Consider the following 23,797-nt stretch of genomic DNA (forward strand, 5'->3'; position numbering starts at 1 on the left):
ATATGACATTTTAATGCTGAGAATCGGTGCTCTTTGTGTAATGGCCAGCATATGAAAACTGGAAAATCTGACCAGTTTAACGTTACGCTCATCACTGGACTGACCATGTGCCAAGCCTAGATTCAAGAGCCTAGGGCACCAGGAGGCTGAGGGCCGGTCCTCAACACACTACGTGACGGGTAAGCACAGGCAGGAACGCCATGTTCTCCTAGGACTTAAAAAAAAGCCCTACAAAATCACTTTTGACCCCATCTCCCCCATCACTTAAACTGCCACTGGTTGCTTCCTTCCCTCAAAGTCTCTTCTCAAAGCTCTCCGCTGGGTGGGTCTCTAGCCCCAACCCTCCATCAACACTGTTCTTTTTACTGCCACTTAGGGCCACCAGAAGGCTAAGTCCAAAAGTCCCTTCTCTGTCCTAATCTTAACCCCTGAATCTTGACTGTATCTTCACTTATACTATCCCTGTGCAAACCATCATTTGTCACGTAAACTAATAAAATCATCTAACCGGTTTCTCTGCTTCCATTTTTGGCCCCCTCCAATATATTCTAAAATGAATGTTCTTAAAAAATCAGGCCACGTCATTTCCTTATGAAGACACTCCAGAATTTCCCTGTAATCACACTTAGAAGAGAAGCCCAACGCCTTGCTGCGCTTAGGCCCCGTGTGACCTAACTCCTGCGTACCTTCCTGACCTCTGATACCGTATTTTTTCAAATCCTGGAACATACTCCTCTTTTCTTCACTTCAGGGTCCTTGCACCAGCTGCCCCCTCTGCCTGTACTGCTTTCCCTGCTATTTCTTGCACGACTGGTAACTTTCTGTCCTTCAGAGTTCCTCTTACTCCTTCTCAAAGAGGCCTTCCATGACCATCCAACCAGTCACCAACACATGACCCTGTCTTATTTTTGTATAAAACACGGATAATAAACAAAAGCATGCCAGGAGAAACACACGCGTTTTTGTTCGTTCTGTCTCCCTCATTAGAACGTGAGCGTCCTGAACGCAGAGCCCTGCTTGGCTCACGATGGGTACGCATGGCCTTAGAAAGGACCGTCCCTGCCTGCTGTTACCGGCCCCAAGGCCCACAGAAAGAGACTCGTTGTGCCTGGCAGTCTGCAGAGGTTATCCCAGAAATGGCATTTCGGCTGGGATTTAACCGTGCTCATTAAGCAGAACGAGGTAAAAAGAGTATATGAGGAGAGGACAGGGAGGAGAGAGATTGCTGGCAGAATAAACAGAAAAGGGACAGCAAGGGCACGGTGTGTGCAGGAATAGCAAGTATCTCGGAGGGCACTGTGAAAAGCAGGGGCATGAGCTAGACTACAGAAAGCTTTATAGACCATGCTGAAGAGCTCACATTTAATTCAACAGTCCATGGAGAGTCATGGATCAGAGAGAGAGACATGGTGCAAGTGTTAATAAAACTCTGACAGCAATGTGCAAGAATGTGTAATTCCCAAATTCCTGGAGTCTCTAAATTAAAACCAACCCAAACCAAACCAACACAAGTAAGCTAGGTAACCACCCATCTGCTTGTGTGATTTCTAATAGTCTAGCATAATTATTTCTGTGTATTATCTACACAAAATAAAAGTGTCGTTTCTTGACTTAACCATGTAAATAAAATTTTACTGTTTGTTTGGCTACTTGAACATACCTGGGCAATAAACTTTTTTCCCATCAGTCTTGTATACAACCATTGTGATAAATTCTCGATTGTTTGCAAAATCATCCTAAAATCACAAAGAATTCAATGTGGTTATGTAAATGGACTCAAAATGCTCCTTATTTAGTGTAAAAAATATTCTAATCTTAGGAACATTTCTTTTAGCTACTTAGTGCCACAGAAGACAGGTTGTTTTTCTGAACTAAACTCTCATTTTGGAAGACAACACAGCATGAAGAAACATATACATATGAGCCTGGGGCTATTACGGTCAAGGATCCCCTCAGAGAACCAGGTCTGCACGTCACATTGCAGACCACCCCCCAGCATCTGTTAATGGTAATAGTCTTAGGATCTCAAGTTTACAGAATCAGCCCTCAAACCCTCACGAAAGCATAAACTCCCACACATTTTTCTTCAGAGATAATTTCTGAACAAGGTTTATTTGTGTTATTACACTTAAATTACAAATTTCCTTAGGGGAAAATATTCATGTATCCAAGAAAACACCATTATCAGGGCAACTATATAAATGGTTGGTGAAGGAATCCCAGCTCTTTCACAACGGCCTGATCTCGCTAGAATTCCTACACGGTTCCCATACGGGGTATAATTAGGAGGCTACAGGTACCTTGTCTGTTATGTGTCTACTAAGCAAAACCCACACCGCAGCGCCCCCTTGCGGACACTGCACCTCCAGTTTGTACTGGGGGTTGTTGGCCAGGCTATAGGCATCTTTCACAGGTCCTTGCTTAGCATCCCAAGTACTAAAAGATAAAGTCAACAAAGAAGGTGGAATTACATTTCTCATAGAGCTAATATATAATGCTACTTTAAAACATGTCGTGTTTCGTGAACCATGTGGTGGAAGATGGACTGTGGCTGAGGTACAAGTATGAGTGCTCCCTCATGAATCGTAACAAACGTACAAACTAACAAGTGCTGTGCGCGATAGGGGTGATGCAAAGAGCGCACCAGTGCGCCCCGCGGACCGCCGTGCTGGCAGGGCCTGACCGTGCTCTTCACAGTCTAACGACTGTTCCACAACGCACGGTGCTGGGGGAGAGGTGATGCGTGGGGATCCTCCACACTATGCATGACTGTTCTGAAAACTCACAACTCCTCTAATAAAAAGATTAATAAATTAAGACAAATATATATGTTGTGTTTTAAAAACAATGAAACTATCAGGTCTTATTGTTTTGAGTTTTTGGTATATCCAAGAGGTATGGAAAGAAAACTATGATGTGACAGTCATCTGTGTGCATGACAAAAGAGGGAATGCTGGCTTCCAAAATTAACTATTTCATTTTAAATGAAAAAAAGTGTGGAGACTAATACAGAGTGATTTCTGAAATGTGCAAACGTTACCTGTGAATACATGTTGACTCTTTAAAAAGACCTGGATTCCAACTCAAATAAACCACATCAAAATACTGGCATAGATCATCCCATGAAATCCAAAATATTCCTGAAAATTATATGTCTTTGTTAATTTTAAAAATACCTTAATGATAAATAAGTTAAATACATTTCACATTGTTAAAGCACGCTAAGTAGCTTAAAATTAAAATTAAAAAGATATAGTCACCATTGTCTATTTTCTGAGCTGTTCGGGGATCAAAGTTTAGATATTTTTGCAACTCTGGCGTCCAGTTTTTTGTATCATTTTCACTGTATCTTCCTTTCCAACGTAAATGACTCCAAGGATTTTTCAACTGGATAAATCGCAGTCCCTATATAAAGACAGGAGATAATGTGAAGTGGTACAACAGTTTACTATAGTTTATTTTTATTAATTATATTATCTCTAAGAGAGGATGCATTTTGAATGCTAATCAATTATTTCCCTTCCAAATTAACTTGAAATTAATATTTCTTAATCAACTTTTTTACTAGGTCGCATATCTGATCAAAAACTTTAAATGGCGACCTATTCCCCGGAACTAAGCTGTCCAATACAATTGTCCTAGCCACAGGTCATATTTAAGTTCTAATTTAAGTTAAAATGAAATAGAATGCAAAAACCAGGGCCTCAGTCAGGCCAGCCACATTCCAAGTGCCCAATGACCACACGTGGCTAAGCAGTAAAACGTGAGGCAGCAGAGACATGGACCATCTCCATCTTCCCAGGATGTTCTAGTGGACAGAGCCACTCTAAGGGCGCCGAGTATTTCCTGCCTTCGCACGCCCACTCTACCCTGGGCCTACGTCTGTTTTCCCCAGGTATCTTTGGCTCTAGTTTAGTCCTTCCTCTCATAATCCCATAAATATTCCTTATTCAGCTTTGACTCTAAAGGTGCTGTGCTTATGCTCCATTTCCTGGAAAGCTCTCTCTGGTTCCTTTTAGCTATACTTCTTTCAGATCTGCCACTGACTGTCTCTCTCAGTAAAGACTTAAACAGTGAAGAAAAGTGAAAAGAACATGGGCTCTGGAGTCAGAATGAAACGGGACCAAATTCCAGCTCCACTATTTATCAGCTTTACGGGCCATGGGTGGGTCATTTACCCTCTCTGACCATTTGTTTCCTCATAGGCAAAAATGAGGACTGTCATCCTAGAAGACTCTAGAGATGATTGGATGAAGTAACATATGCTAATTATCTAGCAGTTATTACCTTTTCTCCTTTTAATTAGTATCTCTTCTCTAAACTTTGTAGGGCTAACAATCTGTATTACGTTAGTTTAATACAAATAATATCCTATCTTATTTTCTACTCGAGCAAATGTAGAAGTCTTGTCTTCTTAATTAACCTGTTAACTCCTTGAGGTGGTGACCCTATCATCCTTTTTAAGTAGTCTCAACTGAGCACTACGGAGTAGGTGCTAAGACTGTGGCAAGTGTTACTATAAGCAGTCACCTTAGGAAACTTTTTCTAACGACATCATAAACCAAACCTGCGACATTTCTTAAACAGTCCTTTGCTATTTTAGATGGTAGTGAATTGTAGCCTATGGTAGATTTGCATTCTAAACATAAGCAAGAACCATTCCTCTCAGGCTATTTTCCTTAGAAGCTTCAGTAATACAATTTCTTTTCTCAGTTTCTTCTGTACCACCTGTGCCTCACCCCATTCCTACCACTCAATGGACAGATATTAACTCTCACAAGCCCTAGCTTCAAATTGGCAGGAAATCTGTCTTTTCAAGACTTATTATTTCCTAGAAAAGGAATATAAGAGAGAGGAAACTGCCAAGTTTTTCAGAGGAAGGTCTTAGGCATCAGTGACATTCAAGGATACTCAGAAGTGGCTGTAGATTTTGAGTAGGGGAAGAAATACTAGAAAACTAAAAAAAGAAAAAAAAAAGAATCCCATTTATACAGGAACATCCTGTTCTCAAAGGCACTAACACTTCCAAATAGCAGAGGAAAAGCCTAGAGCAGGTTCTGAAATCCTGTGCTGGAGCTGTCTGGGCACAGAGACGGCAGTTTGAACTTGCCGACGAGGAACTTCACCTCGAGGGGGGAAAAGATGACCCGCAGGCAGGAGCAAGGGAACAAAGCCAGAGTATGCCAGCAGGGCAGAGGGGCGCGACACCAAGGTGCTGAAGAAGTAATCTTGCTACATGAAGACAGCCCCGACTGATGGAGGTCTGAGGGCAGCTCTTCAACTGAAGACTGCTGGAAAAAACCCCATGCATTTAGGACCCATCAAGGTCAGCTCTGACCAAGCGGAGAGTTTATGTGGACAACAGGAAGCCGGCGAGGCATCTGCTCGGCTGGGCACACCCTTTGACGGTAACTGCCTTGGGCGACAGCGGGATCGTAAGCACCATGACCGTGCAGAGCCCGTCACCAGGTGCAGCCCACGCCACGGGGATGCTCTGAATGGCTCACTACGGAACTGCCCTGTGGAGTGGACATCGGTGAACAACGTACTGGTCTTTTCTTTTTTAACTAAAAAGGCTGTTATTTGAAATTCTTTCTTTGTTGGCATTCAGCAATTTTTAAATGTTATTTTCAGTGTTCAAGAAATCAGATGCTTATTTTTTGCAGAAACATGTAATCTCTCTGGTTTCCTTTGAGCATCAGAATGTCCTATTATTCAAAGAAAATGATATAATCTTCACAGAGATTTTCCTCAAAATCGAGCTTACTTTCATAATGACTGCTTCATTATCTAATTTAAATCTCCTGTCTTCACCCTCATTGTTGGTCATAGACTCATTAATAATACCTGCTTCACAGGACGTTCTAACAATTCAATTAAAGACATACAAATATTTAGCACAGGACCTGGCTCATGGTACTGAATGATAGGGACTATTACTTCCAATGTTTTGACCGGTGTTTGCAGCAAATTACATTTATGCAACACCCACCCACACACCTTTCAGATAATTTCACAAAAATGTTTATATATTTTTTGCTCTAAGTGGTCAATTTTTATGCTATTTTTAAAGGAACACACAATTCTAGACAGTAAGGTTGGAGTGCAAGATTGGCTGATTTAGAAAGCCTTGAAGCCATAAACTTTAAAATGCTGCGATCGTTCGCCACTGCCTTCCTAATTCATGTAACTCATGGACCACACAAGAAAATCAGCCTAATTAACACAGTAGTAATCTGTTATTGCTGACTGATCGCCACTTAACCAGGGGGAAATGGAACACACTGCTAATTAAACTTCCCAGTGACTAGACAGCTTAGCATCAGGGGAAAAGAGCCCTTCCTTAAAAATCCTTATTTTTGCTAATCCATACACTCGACCCACTTTTCAGTTAAATATAACTTAATAACCAAGAAGTAATGAAGTCCAACACCCCAACACCTGAGCACAGCTTTTACAGAGAAAGCACCGGAAGGCCCCCTTGTAGGGCTGCGAGGAAGTGAAATGCTTGCGCACATACGCTCACAGGCACCTGCCTTAACGAGGCATCTTCTTGTATCCCGACCTTTCACAAACGTACCGAGCATCTACTGTGCTAGACCCTAACCTGGCAGGGGCCCAGAACCCTGCTGCTTTCAGGGAAAGAGACAGAGCTGTAGCAGCATTTCCCTTCTGTCATCAACAGCTGCACTGTCGCCATCATTACATTTCCCATCTTTTAATTTCATAATTTCCAATGGCAGAGGTCATTTACTGTAATAGGTGGAATGGTTTTAAAATGGTCTAAACGTGGATTTGCCAGCTTTCAAAAGTAACATTTGTGGTCCTTGCATGTCTTATCAAACAGGAAAAACAAGAGAAAAAAACTAAGGCAAAACCTTGAACTCTCTGATGTCCAGAACAGCGTATGCGTGTGTGGGAACCAGACCCCATTTCTCTCCTTCAGCTTCAGTCATCACTCCGGTCGACGCAGTGATGAGGACATCCCCCTTGTGGAACCTGGAGTGGCCCCAGAGAGGAGTGAAGGAAGCACACGTGTTAGATCAGACCACGCCACCTTTCCCTGTAGTCCAACAGCTTATGCAACTTTCCACAAATCTGAACTCTTTCATGAAACGGGCAACCCTCCCCCCAAGAACTTTCATAGATCTATATTTCTATTTCACAACATCTCAGACAGAGTAAAACATATTTCCTTCTTTTTCCTCCAATTTTAAAAGACTTAATACTCAGGTACCTATCAATGAAGGAAAGCAAATGCTAAGTTTTCAAATGGTTTACCAATAATGGTGAAGATATGAAATACCAAATGCACTCCCCCCCAAAAGGCCATCATTTTATTTTTCAAATCACAGGGCATCCTAATTTCACTACTAATAGGTACTCTTGTGAAGACAATTTTCTAGCGCCTACGTATGGATCACCTTTTTAGGGCTTAAGCTACTTTCCTTTTTATGTTCTCAGACTCCTCTTTTCCCACCTCGCCTCAAATTAAGTGCATAGGAAATGTAATTTTTTCCATATTATATATTTCAGATTCAAATTATTTTGGACTATCTACAATTTGGATTATTTCTAACTACAAGTAAGGATAAATGAGGGCTGACTGCAGCAAGTGCATAACATGAAGTCTTTTAAAACAATTTCCCTGAAAATTATAGCACCTGCAATTTCTATTCTATGTAAGACATAATGTTTTAAAATGGCCTCTTTAAATATGAAAAAATAAAAAATAAAAAAGAGGAGAGACGTTTACCTTTGGTAAAGCATTCTGAAAGAATTATCCTTACTGAAAGTCTGACTATCTGAATGCATGGCAATCCTTTCTGGTATCCACCCAGTCAGGGCATGAAGATCAATATTCTGCAGCATGAACACATTTCAGGACGTCAAGGTTGTTTTCAAGGTTTTAAACAGATTCAGTGTTACTACCAAATCTCACTGATTTAAGATAATGGCTTTTATGGGAATAAATCATAAGATTATAAGTTGTTTTCAACCAATAATAAATTTCTTTTTTAATGCAAACTCCTACCTGGACTTAAAGCATGTACTTCCCTTTTCCTTATGCTCTTTGCTGCACCTTCCTGAGTACAAGAGAACTGTTTTACTGGTAAATATGATGGGAACTTAAAACACGTAACAGAGAAATACTGCTTGAATAATGATGATCATGACGATGACAGTAACTCTCCATTCAGGATAGTACTGTGCTAAAGGTTTTACATACATCATCATTCTTTATTTCTCTCTTTAAACTGCATGGGCAGATTAAGATAAATAGGCAATGGATTAAAAGCTGACTTATAATATTTGAAGGCCAGAGCCAGCCTTGCAATTGAGTACACAGGTTGAGAAGAAAGGAATTTTAACATCCTACTGCATTTAATTATGATGTGTATATTCTCTGCCTAGCTTATAAATACCAGAGTGGAAGAGGCCTGATATGAGGCAGGGAAACATCACCGTTTCACAATGAATGGTGGGTAATTAATTTACTCTTTGAAACACTGAGAAGCAAAGAGGCTAAGGTTAAATACCTTTTGTAAGGCCATAGTGTCATAATTCAGTCAGGTCAATCTGATTAATTTCTGGCTTAAGCCTAGTAGTTTACCTCACGCAACTAAAGGACACCGGCACATCTCAATTTTACAAGTTAAGCTGCATTAAGGTTGGAGGGAATATCTCTCTGAACCTGAACCTACAAATTAAAAAATATAAAGATATGACAATACAACACATTCTTTTGATCTAAAGAGGCTTCTCTGGAAAGGTATACTCTATTTACTAGTACAATACCCCAAATAAAACAACAGCAGACATACATGTTAGACTTTCTTGGATACAGAATCTACACAGTGTACTTTCCTTAATTAAGAAAACACATACCCCCGTAATAAGGTGAATGGTCAACATTTTTGGGGGGCCAATAATCTATTTTCTTTTCCTTTAAACAAAGACATTATCTACACTCTTTCAAATCTCAGCAGTCTTGCAAGACGGCCTAAGTCCGTACCTGGACACCCCCATACTACTTACTGAATTGGATCCTGGGAAATCATACCCTCCCATGACTTTCATGTATGCTTTTTCTATGAGAGAAACCCACAATTCACTTTTGTTGTTGGAGTAGGAACAGAGCAATTCCCCCTTATGATCAACAGGTAACTGGTCATCAATTATCACCTGGAGAAAGACAACATTAGTTTTCTTAAGAGGTAAAAAATATCTTAAAATCCTTTCTATCAAGCAAAAAAATAAACCTTTCATATTGATAAAAAGTATAGTGTGCCTATTATTAAGGTAATGATGGTTTCATATTTCTACAATATGATCAATTATAGAATATTATAGATCTTTACTCAGTCATAGAAGATCATCTTATTGTCAGATCGTAATCTCGGGCCAATTAGTTAAATATGGAATAATCATCAAAATTATTAGGAATCTTAGAAATACACATTATATCTAAAATAATTACAAAAGAACCCCACTAGTAAGGCATATAACAGTACCACCTGCCATTTCAACTATGTAAAATAACCTGTTTTCTGTCCTAAATCTACAAAAAGATGCTATGTATAGTTGAAAAAGTAGAACATTATAGAGAGAAAATACATTTAGACAATAGACGTAATTTCTAATTTGTATTTGTAAGTGATTTAGGAAATATGGGACAAGAAGAATTTTGATCTAACAGTAACAATTAAAAATGCAACTGCATTTTGAAAGACTCTTTAAGGTGTTATTTAAATATTACAGAGAAACCATTCTCCATTATTCTGTTTACTAATCAGCTAAAGCAATGATTCTTAAAGGGTGTTCCCGGGCTAGCAGCATCAGCATCACCTGGGAACTTGCTGGAAATGCTAATTCTCAGGCCTCATCCAGACTTAATGAAACAGAAACTCTGGGGGTGTGGTCTGGCAATTTAACAAACCATTGAAGTGATTCTGTGCACACTAAAGTTTGAGTATTATTGGTTGTGGCAGTTTGATATTATTTATGAATTCCAAAAAAGAGAGAGATTATGTTTGTAACCTGGTTTGTTCCTCCGGGAGGGACAACACTTGGATTGTATTAGATTCAGCTGAGATGTCTGATTAAATTATGTTAAGACTAGGGCTTTGATTCAACCACGTCACTAAAGTGTGACTCAGTGTTGAGTCCCAGCCCCTTTGGTGGGCTGATAAAACAGACTCCCACACGGAAGTAGATACACAGAGAAGAGGAACACAAGAGGAAAAGAGACAGCTCATCAGACACGGCAGAGCACCTGGGAAGACAGATGAGCCTGACATTCTACAGCTGACCTTGTGAAGAGAACAGGGCAGCTGAGCCCGGAAAGAACCAAGCGCCAGGGAGAGAAATGAGCGTTACACCGGCCTACAGCTGAGATCAGAAGAAGCTGGGGACGGAGCCTTAAGTAGGCAGGCTGGACCCTCACAGACATCGCCCGCCATTTTGTTTCAACATGTGGCCAATGACGGTGGGTAAGAAAGTACCTCTCAAGTTGGACTCTTTAGGGCCTTGTGACTGTCAGCTTCTACCCCAAATAAATACCCTTTATAAATGCCAACAGAGTGCTGGTACTTTGCATCAGCACCCCTTTGGCTGACTAATGCACTGAGATACAAAGCAACACTTCTCAGACTTTAATGTGCACTCAAATCATGGGGGGGATCGTGTTAGAACGCAGATTCAGACTTGGGAGGAAGTCCTGGAGTGGGCCTGGGTTCTGCACCTCTAACAAGCACCTAGGTGATGGCGATGGTGACACTGATGCTGACGCATGGACGACTGTGTAGAAGGAGCACTGCTCCAACAACACGAGGCTCTTATAACAGTCCAGAGTCCTCACAGAAGGAAAGCCGTGTAATTTAAGCTCTGTATACATTTCGAAAAGAAAAGCAGAATTCTAGAGTTTCTTACAATCTCAATTTATATTGACTATATATACAAACTCTTCTGTCCTAACAGACTTAATTTGTCTGGTTTCCTTTTAATCAAAAATAGCAATTAAGTACTATCAGATTAAAATTATTTTAAGCATTAGTAATTCATTAGGTCAATGCTACTTTTGGAACTTTTCATGAAATTTCTCTAAATCAATAAAGACTATATACTTGTCCCAATTTTTAAATACTATATGATAATATTGTTGATAATATTCATAATGCAGACTCATAACCAACCAAACTTACTTTAAGAATGTTTATACAAATGACATTTTCTTAATTATTCCACTCAAGACTCAAACGTGGGGAAGGGAGAGAGAGAAGGTGGGTTGAGATGTTATTCACCTTTCTTGGGACACCATTGAGGTGAAGTTTTACCATATACTTTCCACATGGATTGTATTCTGGTTCACCATCCTTATTCTGAGGGTAAATTATGCTTTTGTGAAAAAGATAAATATGGGAATACCGACATTAATATTCAATAACAACCACTACACAGAATATTATATTTTATTGCAACATATGCTATCGTTTTGGTAACTTTATAAAAACAAACAGAATAATTTCCTGTAGCGGGCCTAAAAAAAGAATTCCACCCAAATCAAAGTACTTATTTATTTCAAATAAAGCATTCTAAGAGATCACAAAGTAGAAGATATATTTCACAATATAATAAAAGTGTTCAAGTTTAAATAACATACTCTAATAAATTGTCGAATAAGCTGATATATTTTAAGCCAGTTAAAATAATATTCTACCACTGGCTCAAAGAAGGAAAGAAACCATTCAACCCACCATAACTAAGGGGACTAGGTTAAATTCCAACAGAGGTAAAGGTAGTACAACTCTGAGAGAGAGAAAGTTACTAGAGAAAAAGACAGCTGTAAAAAACTATCAGTACCAATTTTTAAAAATAAATTTGGACCAAGCTGAATACATTGCACATTATTTATTTAGAGGGTCTGTTTGTCCATGATGGCAAGCAGTTTAAAAGTAGGAACTAAATTTAAGTCGTATTTGTACCCTCAATACTTAGGCAAACAAAAACAACCCAGGAAAAGTTGAATGAAAAAATTATAATGCTTAAACTTTACAACAAATCATTTTAAGGTAATATAACTTCTAAAAACTGAAAAAGTATTTCAGTAACATTATAGGACATTCCAAAGTAGTGCTAGTCAACAGAAATATGCCACTGTACATTTCCAGCAGCCATATTAAACAGTTTTAAAAAGGTTGAAAACTGATTTAAAAATGATACATTTTATTTAACCTAATGTATTATTTCAACATATAATCAACATATAAACTTGAGATATGTTCTAATTTTACTTTTTTCATGCAAACTTCAAAATCTGACATGTACTTTGCACTTTTGGTCCATCTCAATTCAGACTCTGGTCTCAGCTCCATTTGGGTGCTTAAAGTCCACCTGTGGCTAGTCCACCACACTGCACAGTACAGTATAGAGTATAAAAACATGACATGATTTTACTTTAGCAAGGTTCATTTATCTCAAAACGTATTTATTCCACACATAACAGAAAGGCCAATACATTCTAAGTGATATTCTACTGCTATTTACTATGTAGATAAGGCCTGATTTCTTGGTAATGTGACAATTATTACATGAAAATGGCAAAAGGGACAAATACAAAATTTTACCTGGTAATCAACTTCTTATTAAATCGTCTCTCATAAGCTGCACTGATAGCCAATGATGCCACAAAGGAACAATCTGATACTATTGTCTGTTAATCAAAAAATTTATTAAATTCATTCATGGGAAAGATAATTTCAATTTAGCCAACAATTAAGTATAACATATTAAGCACTGTACCCAACACCTCCCTTTTTATGCTAAATTGTCTTCTTGACTATTGCTTGAACAGGAAAAGAACAGAAATGTCATACTGGTGACACACACATATTTTGCACAAACAAATCACAGAAAAAGTGAAAAAAGTATTTCAGTAAAGTTAATTTAAAACTAGATATGAGTGATGCATTCCTTATGTAAATAAAATAATCAGCTAATGTGGTCCTTACATGAATAAAAGCGTGCTCACCGAATCATGATGTTAATATTTAAAAACAAAAATTTAAAGGCATATGTTTAAAAGTTGGATTAAAATGTCATCAATTAAAATGAAAATGTACATTAAAAGATTCTTGAAATCACAGTACTTTAGGAACATTATTTTTATACTAATGTGTGACTTCAATGCAATGCAAGAACTTAACTAAAGATTGCAATAAAGCCATATTGTTGACTCATCACTGAAATGTTCTATATAAGCGCAGTATCTTTCTATATTTATATCCTTTCTCTTATCAAAAGTGAAAATCAGATTTTCAAGTTCTCATCTACAAGTACATATCTATAAACAGAGTCTACATAAAAACCTGTAATTGGTCAAAACAATTATTCATACTCGTATCATCTCAGTATGTTTAAATCAAAATGTACAGAATGAATAAACTTTCTAATTTCACTGACACGTATGAAGATGTTTTCATATAAAATCTACAAAATAAATGTTTACCTGCTTTATGCTAAAACTGGACACAGTATAAATCATCGTAGGGTTGTTAGTGAGCTCTTCTGGTCGTAGCCATTTGGAGAATGTAGCTTTTTGTTTAGGTGACAACGGTAGCTTCCCCCACCTATCACTAAAGTAGTAATAATAATATTAAATAATAATCACTTAAAAATTAGTCTTAAAAGATTCCTCTAAAGCAAAATTAAATTTCCTAAAGGATTTAAAAAAATATATAGTGATCATAGCTATACTTATGTCAGCCTGAAAAAAACCCTCTGGTCAAATCTGTCTCTTACACTTAACCTTGAACCAGTCAACTTGATCATGCTCCTCGATTTAAAAAATAGATACTTGAAAACAGAAGAGCAACCTAAATTCATTTATATTTGCTTTAGGACTATAATTTAACATTTTAACTTAGCCCCATGATGTTCAAGAAATTCAGTTTCAGTAAAATGGAGTCAAGAACAACAGTACAAGCTGGCTCACTGAGAAGGACGCAGGAAGCTAGAGATGCCTGCCTCGGGTCTTGACAAGCTACTCTCAAGGCTAAAGAGAGCAGCTAACATCTGCTGAGCACTAACCACGTGCCAGCCATCATGCTTAATCAAAAAGATGGTTAGAGCAAATACTATCTTCTCCTACATTTCTGGAAAGGCTTTTAAGTGATTAAATAAGGTCATATAGCTAAGAATTAGAACTGGATTTGAATACAGGTCTCTGGTACGAAATACAAGATTGTTATCCACTACTCTCTACTCATTGTGTGCTGGGATTATATTGTGTGATATTTCTTTAAAACTGATGTATGGAACCAAACTAAAAAGTGCCTACCTTTCCTCAAACCCCTTCTAAAACAAAGCAATGGATCTCTGGGTTTCAAAAGAGTCTAACATGATATGAGGTGTATCATATGCAAACTGAAACAAATGTAGTATTATTTCTCCAAAGAATGTTAACAGATGTTAGAAGAAAGGATTTTGTGGTCAAGTATGATCTGCAAACGCTTGGCTAAAGTACTGATTTTTTTCATTGCAGAACATCTGTAAACCTTGAATAAGCAATGTTTACCATAACTCTCTTAGAGCAGATTATCATATACATCATTTCTCGAACATTTTAATGACTTTCTCATAAAATCAGCGAGGTTCCAGGGAACGTTTTGGTGCCTATGAAATATCAGGAGCTGAATGACTTGAAAGAAATTAAAGACAGCATCACAAAATTTTGAGGGGAAAAAAATAAGGCTAATTTAAATTTATAATCTAATTACTTAGTATTATTAACTTGCCATGTGAACTATAAATCCATGATTCCTTATTTTTCAAAAGTCACCACTAAATTATCAAATTTAATGTTTTTGTTAGAACTTTAAAAATATTCTAAATATTTTTAAATACAAGTTTTATTCAATAATAGTTATTTTATGATTTAAAAAGCAATACATGTCTAGAATAGAAATATTTTTAAAAATCACTCAACTCTCTAATAAAGATAGCCATTTATAAATTGTGGAGCCTTTATCTTTTGTCTCTGAATTTAAAAAATGTTTACTGTTATTTTTCTCTTCTGATTATGCTCACTGTAAAATAATCTAGAAAACAAGGAAAACCTTATCTCATACACAGAGTAATGTTAGTATTTATTCTTGGTTTTTCTCCAAAATTAATTAATTTGGTAAATATTTATTTAGCACCTACCATAACCATCCATTATGCTAGGCACTGGGGTGCAACTTAGTTATAAGAGGAATAGTCTCCTTCCTAGGGAAGCTTAAAATCCAGTGTGGAAGACAGAAGTAAGTACACACAAAAAACAAATGTAAAATTCCAACTGTAAAAAGTGCTATACCTAAAGTAAGGGTATTTGTATGGTTTTATATATTTTACTTTTTCCAACTATATTGTAAGCATTTTCCCTTGTTATTAAATTCCTTGAAAATCTGATTGTTTTATTATACAAATATTGTTATATAAGCATTTTATAATATCCTTCTTATGGACATTCTGTAGTATAAACACTAAAAATATGATTTATATTAATCTGTTACACAAAGATTCAAACTACAAGTTTAATTCTCTACTTAGGTTTATTCTAGGATACACTAGAATAATGAGCTCACTGTCACAATTACAATAACATTGGTTGATATCTTTATGTAAATTTTTCACTACATTTCTACAAACTTCTTTAGGTTTCCTGAAATGAAATCACTGTTCAAAGGGGTACAAACATTAAGTATTTGAAATGCCCAGCCAAATTGTGGGCTGCAATTGTGGCTTTTCTAGCAGCTAACCCTTTCTATATAGTATGTGGCATGTAATAAGCACCATTCTAAGCGCTTTATATTTATCAACTTTTTAATCATCCCAGTAACACTAGGAGGTGGTTTCCACTATGACCTCTATCATCCCAGACAGAGGTTAAATAACTTGCCCACCATCATGCAGGATTCAAAACTGGGTAGTTTGGCTCTAGAATCTGTGCCTTTAACATCAGTGCTATGAAACTTTGCAGACATAAATATTTCATAGATCTCAAATCAGTAACTAGCATTACATAATTGCCTGAAAGATAAAATTAGGTTGATAACTTATTGGCTTTCAACTCTCTAATTCTTGTCCATTCAAGAGTAGCAAAATTGTAGAGATGAGAAAGTAAGCCCTTTTGCTCTTTACAGAGCTTTTTTTATATTCTCTATACAATAAGCACTCACCTCTATGATTTTTTTCCTAATTGTAGAAAATTTGGAAAATAAAAATATATTTTAAAAAGTTACATCACTAAATTCTGCTAGCTTGAGATAACATTTTGGTGTAATTCTTCACATAATTATTTTTGCATCCATAAATATATGAAAAGTGAACTTTTTTCCCTAAATTTTTTATTAGTAGCATAATATTTGACTGCATGGATGTACCATTATTTAACCATTTCTATGCATCATTTGATATGTAGTTGTTTCAATAATTTTTTGCTATGACAGATACTCTGATGAACATTTATATTATATGTGACTGTATTTCCATTTCTTTAGAACAATTAAAAAGAAGGTGGAAGTCCTGAAACAAAGAATATTTTCCAGACACTTGACATAGGTGGGCAATGCCCTGGATCCAACAGACCTTTGTTGAGCAGTGCTGCCTGCCAGGTGTGTGCCAGGCACTGAGACACCACCAGGTACCGGGAGAGCCCACTTGCCCAGTACCCAAAGGACGCAAGGGTGCTCGGTGCTGCCCCTTCCCCCACCTCTTCTTCAACCAAATTCTTTTCTTACAAGTAATTACAAGGTTATGAATTAAATTGGACTTCACAATACTGAAAAACTACTGAAAAAATTATTTTGTAAGTAAAAATTGCAATATAAATAATGCTTGCTTACCAGAAAGGCATGGGGTAGGCAAAACGTTCCCTCAGATCAACACTCATGAAAGGAACATACTCTATACCATTTATTTTTGATGTTGTCCTACAAAACGCCAAGAAAAGAAAAAAATCTAAAATAAATGTTCACATTTACCTTAATTGCAAATCTTAAACTCCTTAAAATTTGAATGATGAGGTATGGTCCTATAATAAAATTCAACTAACAACTTCATGTTATTGATATCTCTATTTGGATAAAATTTTCACAAAACTTTTGACTATCAGAGAAAAACCAATTCAATTCAATTAGAGTTACTTTTTTTAAGACTAAAATCCCTCACCACCAAAACACTACTCTGAAGGTAGTCCTATACTAGAGGTAATGAAGGAAGGTTACTCCCCTTGACACCAAGGACACAAAGCCAATTCTATCCTAAGCCCAAAAAGAGAAATCAAGTGTTTGGTTATTCTGGATTTTTAAAATACGACATTTACGAATAAATCTGAAAAATATGTTCTTCCCATTTTCTGTTTATGGGAATATGGAATGGTAGGAGAAGGAAATGTCACAGATATCAGCTATGGTCTGTTGATGTATTACAGAAAGGAGGTTTGTAGTAGCTTTGTACATTTACTCCTGATTTATGTATGCTTGTTTGTATAAACTAACTATTTTCTTCTCCTAACTTTTTTCCCCTTGTATTTCAAAGTTGTTTAGGCTAACTCCACAGTTGACTCTTTTGGTAACAGATTCGCTGAGACATGACTGAATCTGAGGACTAATCAACACAGTCAGCCATGGATACAATGATGTTGGGACTGTGTGTCTGCTCATTTTGGGGAGTGAGAACTTTCATGAGTATAAAGGATAGCTGCATTTTGTTAGGTGGAAATACAGAGTAGTTTTACTATAGTATGAAAGCTCAAATGAGAGTAGAAGGAAGTAGTATCTGGATGCTGAGTAATCAAAACATTGAATTATTACTGATTTATTATCTCTCAGCTGCAAAACCACCCTCTTACACAATTTCTCCAAGCAAAGTGAACTAGATTAATAGGAAAAGATTTAAAATTGTCAGTAGAAAAGGGAAGAAATACACTCAGGAGAGAGCCCTTTCAGCTCAATTTTAGGAAAATTATATAGGAGTGCTTGTGTGACTTGCCCAACTAAGAACAGCCTCACCAGTTCAGAAATGTACTCCATCCACACTGGCAAAGAACAACCCAGAGTTTCCGGTGTTGTTCTACATTTTTAATATCCCAACAGCTGCTTCCAAATACCCTGAGATGGCTGACTAGACCAGGGATCAGCAAACTTTTTCTCTAAAGGACCAGAGAGTATATATTTTAGGTCTCTGTCACATATTCTTCTTTGCTGTTTTTTAACAACTCTAAACAATGTAGAACAGATTCATAGCTCAAGGCCCCCATTTACTGATAACTTCTGGCCTAGCTTACTATTTCCAGGCAGTAATTCTCCCTTACCCTTAGGACTCTGATTACTAAATTGCATAGATTATGAGTGGTCTGCCCAAGCCCTAGTTTTCTATGTCTTGAGTGCTCAATTTTTTAGAATGCTAGGTGTCTCAGAAAGACGTATGTGTAGTAGAAATGCTAATGCTAAAATACATTAGAACTTATAAAGTTTACTTCAAGTTGTGACAATATGATGATGTAGTTTATAATTGCATGGTAATAACACAATACACTGTAACAGTCCAGAATACACCTTACTAAACTTACGGGAGTAAAATCACCTAAGTTTATATTAACAGAATCCCCCATTACAATGAATCATAAACTTGATTCACCTGAGCACTTCTATTTCCTCTGGTGTGTATTTCTGCCCCTGTGCATCGCATGACTGTGGCGTGATAAAAGGCTGAGGTCTTTCATGGAAGGGGTTGGATCCTAGTGGAAAATGTGTTCTCACTGGAGGTGGCTTTGGTTTAGCATTTGTTGACTTGATTTTGTAAAATGGCTTTGTCAAAGGTTCACTCAATGCTTCTGCTCTGTAACAGAAAGAGACCCAGAAAAACTCAGTTTTTCTTCTCACATTCAAGCTTTCCAGAAAACAAAATTTACTTTGAGGACCCAGTCAAGTCTCCCTAATGTAAAATTGATACATAAAATTCTTACATACAAGTCAACATTTCACTGCTTAAACAACAAGGGTAAGATAAGCATTTTTTGAAAACAATAGTCTACCAATAACATTAAATGAGCACTATTAAATGTCAGATACTATGCAAGGTAAGGGGGATATAGGAATTTATAAATTATAACCCCTACCTTTAAGGTGCTTACGGTTTTATGGGGAAAGGGAGACAAGTAACTGCATCAAAAGTGGTAAGTGCAAGGATGAAAGCATTATGTCAGAGCGAACACACAGCAGAAGACATGGACTTCAAGAACTGGGAAGAAAGGGTGACCAAGACAGGTTTCCTTGCATGGACAGACGAGTGGAAGCATTCAGCTAGGGAGGGAGGAAGCCTGCTAAGTAGAGGAGGGAGAACAGCACGTGCACATGTGCAGAAGGGCAGGGGCACACAGCATGCTCAGGGACTTTTGCAGGAAGTGCAAGTGAGAGGCTGCAGGAGCTGCAGCCCAAGAGGAAGGCAGGGCCTTCCATGACAGCAAGGGAGTTTTGACGTGCGTTCTCTTGAAGAACTAAGGTAAACAATGAAGGTGCTTAACCTGCGGTCCACGTATGAGCTTTGGAGTCTTGTGAACACCCTGAAATTACGTGCAAAAGCAATTTCATGTAGTTTTCAGAGAAAGGATCTTTACTTTTCAGAGATCCTCAAAGGCTCCCCTAGCTGACATACTGCCCCTTCCAAATTTTAGATGCACTCAGGAAAACTGGATGGGTTATCCATATAGGAAATGAAAGTCATCCATGTTTCTCCATTAATTTGGAGAAAAAAATGGGCATTTTTCATATGCTTCATAACCTTAAGTTACAGGAAAGAATACTGGATTAGAGAGGGCAGGACGAAAGTGCTGGGAAGAGGGCAGAATTTTAAATAGAAGGGGTAGGACAGGCCTCTTTGAAAAGGAGACATCTGGGGTACATATATAGTGGTAACCAGTTTCACTCAATTTCTCTATTTTTAGCAGTAGCTCTGGAAGTCTCTCTGAAGTTCTCTTCTTTGGGAGTCTGATAGTACACTATGGAAGGGAAGACTCTTCCATTTCAAATACCACCATCATTCCTGTTTACACAAAGCAAAAATAAAACATCTTGACTAACTGGCTATTTATCGAGGTTAAAGGAGGGAACTTGAAAAGGGAGGTAAATTTATTTCAAAGAAAGAAAGGAGGTACATTCACTTAGATTTGTTCCAGATCTGCCTACAAATGGAAATTTGTTACAATGGCCTCTTTCACACATTTAGACTGTTATATAGTAAGTAACACAGAAGTGGCCATCTATGGATAAGATTCTGAATGACCAAAACTCACCTATCCAGTGCCTGTCGAGCCAGCTGTTTCAGTTTATTTTGCAGGGTTTTATCAGCAGTTTCGTAAGACTTAAGAGAAACAAAGACAGACTTTCTAAAGCATAATTATTTTTAAAATGATTCAACATTTTTAAGCAAAAAAGCTTACAATGTACATTACATTTCTTGAAACTCTGAACAGACATGACATTTTGCCTTTTAAAGTATCATTTGAAACAGTGTTGAAAACTTATGAATGAAGTCAACTCTAAGGCCACTTAATGTGGAAAGGTGGCAAGTGGACGACAGCTGTGGGACCACTGTGCCATGGAGAGCTGTGTGGCAGGAACCTCAGAGGACCACCATGGACTCGTGTGCCCGCAGGAACCAGGTAGGCGCTCCTCTAAAGGAAAGCCCCAGCCATGAAGCCGGCGCTCCAAGCAATGCTGGGAGCACGATTTTCACTTCACCTCGGCCTCGCGTCAAGTGCCCTGCTCCATTACGCAGGAGACGCTCCTCGCTAAAGCCAAGACTCTTAACCAGAGATCCTCAGGGAGCAGTAAAAGCAACTCAGCATACAAATTTTACATTGCAAAGTAATAAAGCCCTTCCAAGCCACTACCTTATTTTTCAGTGTATGAAATGGAAAAAAAGAGGTTTTGTAAATTCTTTCTATAGTAAGTTAATTTTAGCTACCAAGGTTTAAGAAAGGGTAAAAAGTTAGTTTTTTAAAAATTGGTTTTCATCTTTTTTTCCCCCAGAGATTTATTTACCCCCTGCCTCCCACCATGCGCACTGCTGTCTGTTCTGTGTCTGTTTGTTGTGTGCTCATCTTCTTTTTAGGAGGCACTGGGAACCGAACCCAGGACCTCCCATATGGGAGAAGGGTGTCCAATAGCATGGCCACCTCCGCTCCCTGCTTGTTGTGTCCCTCATTGTGTTTCCTTGTTGTGTCGCTTCATTGTGTCATCTTGTTGCATCAGCTCATCGTCTTGCTCATCTTCTTTAAGAGGCACCAGAAACCAGACCTAGGCCCTCCCATGAGGCTAGGCCGGCGCCCAACTGCTTGAGTCACGCCTGCTTCCCAATGCGTCAATCTTAATATTGTCAAATTTTTAACAAAATATTAATATTTGCTTTTTAAAAAATAAGAGTAACTACATTTTTAATGAGGAATAATTATATTTGTAATGATGCAGCAATAGTTTCCCTTAACCAGTTGCTAAGTAACATTTCACTGGTAAGGGAAGAAATTTCTGAGCATTATTCCACCAAATTTAACTCTGGCTATACATACAGTTTTTAGACAGAGATCCACAGCTTCTGTATACAATTCTATAGCATCTTCAACATTTTCTTTTTCATCTTCATCAAAAGCTTGTGTAACAAGGAAATGGGCACGTTCTAGGTCCAATTGATGTTTGGATTTCAAAGGGTCAACATTCTTGGACTGAACTAAGATAGGGAAAAAGCACATATAGAAAAAGTATTACCTGAATGTTATCTAGAGAGCAAGACAGCACTCTGATACACTGAAGACATTCTTTACCTAAACTCAGCTCCTTCAGTTAAAAACGCTGGCAAAACCAAAAAAGAAATCTTTAAGACTGACAAATTATTTCTTTCCCTTTTCAATCTTAATTTCAAGGCTAAAAAGGTTTCCCCAATTGTCTAACTCATCACCCAAGAGACATCAAAGACAATATCAGAAATTTATTATTGGGAAGCAGATTTGGCTCAACTGATAGAGCATCCACCTACCACATGGGAGGTCCACGGTTCAAACCCAGGGCCTCCTGACTGGTGTGGTGAGCTGGCCCACGTGCAGTGCTGCTGCACGCAAGGAGTGCGCTGCACAAGGAGAGCCGCCCCGTGCGAAAAAAGTGCAGCCTGGCCAGGAGTGGCGCCACACACACGGAGAGCTGACGCAGCAAGATGACGCAACAAAAAGAAACACAGATTCCCGGTGCAGCTGACAAGAATACAAGCGGACACAGAAGAACACACAATGAATGAATGAATGGACAGAGAGAGCAGACAACTGAGGGCAGGGAAGGAGAGAGAAATAAATAAAAAATAAATCTTAAAAAAAAAAAAGTATTATTTACTCATAAATTTTTCCCCCTGAATTGCCAACTCTCCCTACCAGCATTACCTTTATTTGAAAAAGAAAACACAGGAGATCCTCCTCATACATACTTCAACAACAAAAAATAAACAAAAACTTGGAAAGTGCTGTATCGAAAGGAACTCCATTATGTTTTATGATAAATTTTTTAAAAATTCTTTTTTCTTTTTTTAATTTTTGAGGTATGAATTTTTTTCTTTCAGTATAGACAGTAATTGTCTAAGATAACATACCAGGTGCAGATGAAAAAGTTCCTGCCATGTTTCCTGTTCATCTGGGTCCAGAATAAGCTACCACACATTTTTACTGCTCTTTGAAATCAGTGGTTGTTTGTTTTTTAGCAGTAGGACTGCAGGCACCTTTACTCATGGCAGACACTTTTGGGGAGGGGAAACTGCCTCAGAAACCTTTCTTCCAGATCATGTATAGAAGCCATGAGTTTGTTTTTAACATCAAAGTAAATATATATAAGGAATGTGTATCCAGAATATATAAAGATTTCTTATAACTCAACAATAAAAAGACAAAACACCCAATTAAAAAATGGGTAAAGGATCTGAAGACATTTCTGATAAAAATACAAAAATGGCCAATAAATAAATAAAAGATGCCCTAAATGATAAGGCATCAGGAAAATGCAAATCAAAGCCACAATCAGATACCATATCACACACCCATACTTAGGATGGTGAAAATAAAAAAATCAGACAATCACATGTATTTGTGAGGATGTGAAGAAACTGGAAACCTCATACCCTGATGGTGGGACAGAAAAATGGTGCAGCTACTTTGGAAAACAATTTAGTAGGTCCTCAAAACTTTAAACATAGTTACCATATAACCCAGCAATTTCAGTCCTAGGTATATTTCCAATAAAAATGAAAACATATGCCCACACAAAAATGTGCACACAAAAGTTCAAAGTAGCATTATTCATAATGGCCAAAAAGGAGAGCCCAAACACCCAATAAATGATGAATGTATAAATAAAATATGGTATGTAGATCCATACAATGGAAAATTATTTAGTCATAAAAAGGAATAAATACATGCTACAACATGGATAACCCTTGGAAACATGCTAAGTGAGAGAAGCCATATGCAAAAGATCACATATGATTCCATTTATATGCAATGTCCAGGCCAGGCAAATTCATAGAGAAAGTAGATTTTTAGTTGTCAAGGGCTAGGAAGCGGGGCAGGGGGAGCTGTGTGCATGTGCATGGGAGGAATGGAAATGGGGTTTCTCTTTGAGGTGATAAGAACGTACTAAAATTAGACAGTGATAATGGTTGTACAACTCTGGGAATATACTAAACACTTTTCAGATATTGTCAAATGTCCCCTATGGGGAAA

General features: G+C 37.7%; 1 protein-coding gene across 1 annotated transcript in view; it reads right to left on the reverse strand.

Annotated features, from left to right (window-relative positions):
- CAPN7 (calpain 7) overlaps window positions 1–23,797 on the reverse strand; it is a 38,436-nt gene that overhangs the window by 8,973 nt on the left and 5,666 nt on the right. Inside the window, exons 3-16 of the mRNA XM_004483658.5 lie at window positions 21,611–21,768; window positions 20,336–20,403; window positions 18,682–18,882; window positions 16,887–16,973; window positions 13,508–13,634; window positions 12,627–12,712; window positions 11,304–11,397; window positions 9,040–9,186; window positions 7,757–7,863; window positions 6,879–6,999; window positions 3,261–3,405; window positions 3,041–3,140; window positions 2,301–2,436; window positions 1,661–1,736 (exon numbers count right to left, since the gene is read on the reverse strand). Coding sequence (XP_004483715.2) covers window positions 1,661–1,736; window positions 2,301–2,436; window positions 3,041–3,140; window positions 3,261–3,405; window positions 6,879–6,999; window positions 7,757–7,863; window positions 9,040–9,186; window positions 11,304–11,397; window positions 12,627–12,712; window positions 13,508–13,634; window positions 16,887–16,973; window positions 18,682–18,882; window positions 20,336–20,403; window positions 21,611–21,768 — 1,653 coding nt within the window. The remainder of the gene's footprint in view (window positions 1–1,660; window positions 1,737–2,300; window positions 2,437–3,040; window positions 3,141–3,260; window positions 3,406–6,878; window positions 7,000–7,756; window positions 7,864–9,039; window positions 9,187–11,303; window positions 11,398–12,626; window positions 12,713–13,507; window positions 13,635–16,886; window positions 16,974–18,681; window positions 18,883–20,335; window positions 20,404–21,610; window positions 21,769–23,797) is intronic.

Source organism: Dasypus novemcinctus, chromosome 31 (genome assembly GCF_030445035.2).
Source record: "Dasypus novemcinctus isolate mDasNov1 chromosome 31, mDasNov1.1.hap2, whole genome shotgun sequence".
Lineage (NCBI taxonomy): Eukaryota > Metazoa > Chordata > Mammalia > Cingulata > Dasypodidae > Dasypus > Dasypus novemcinctus.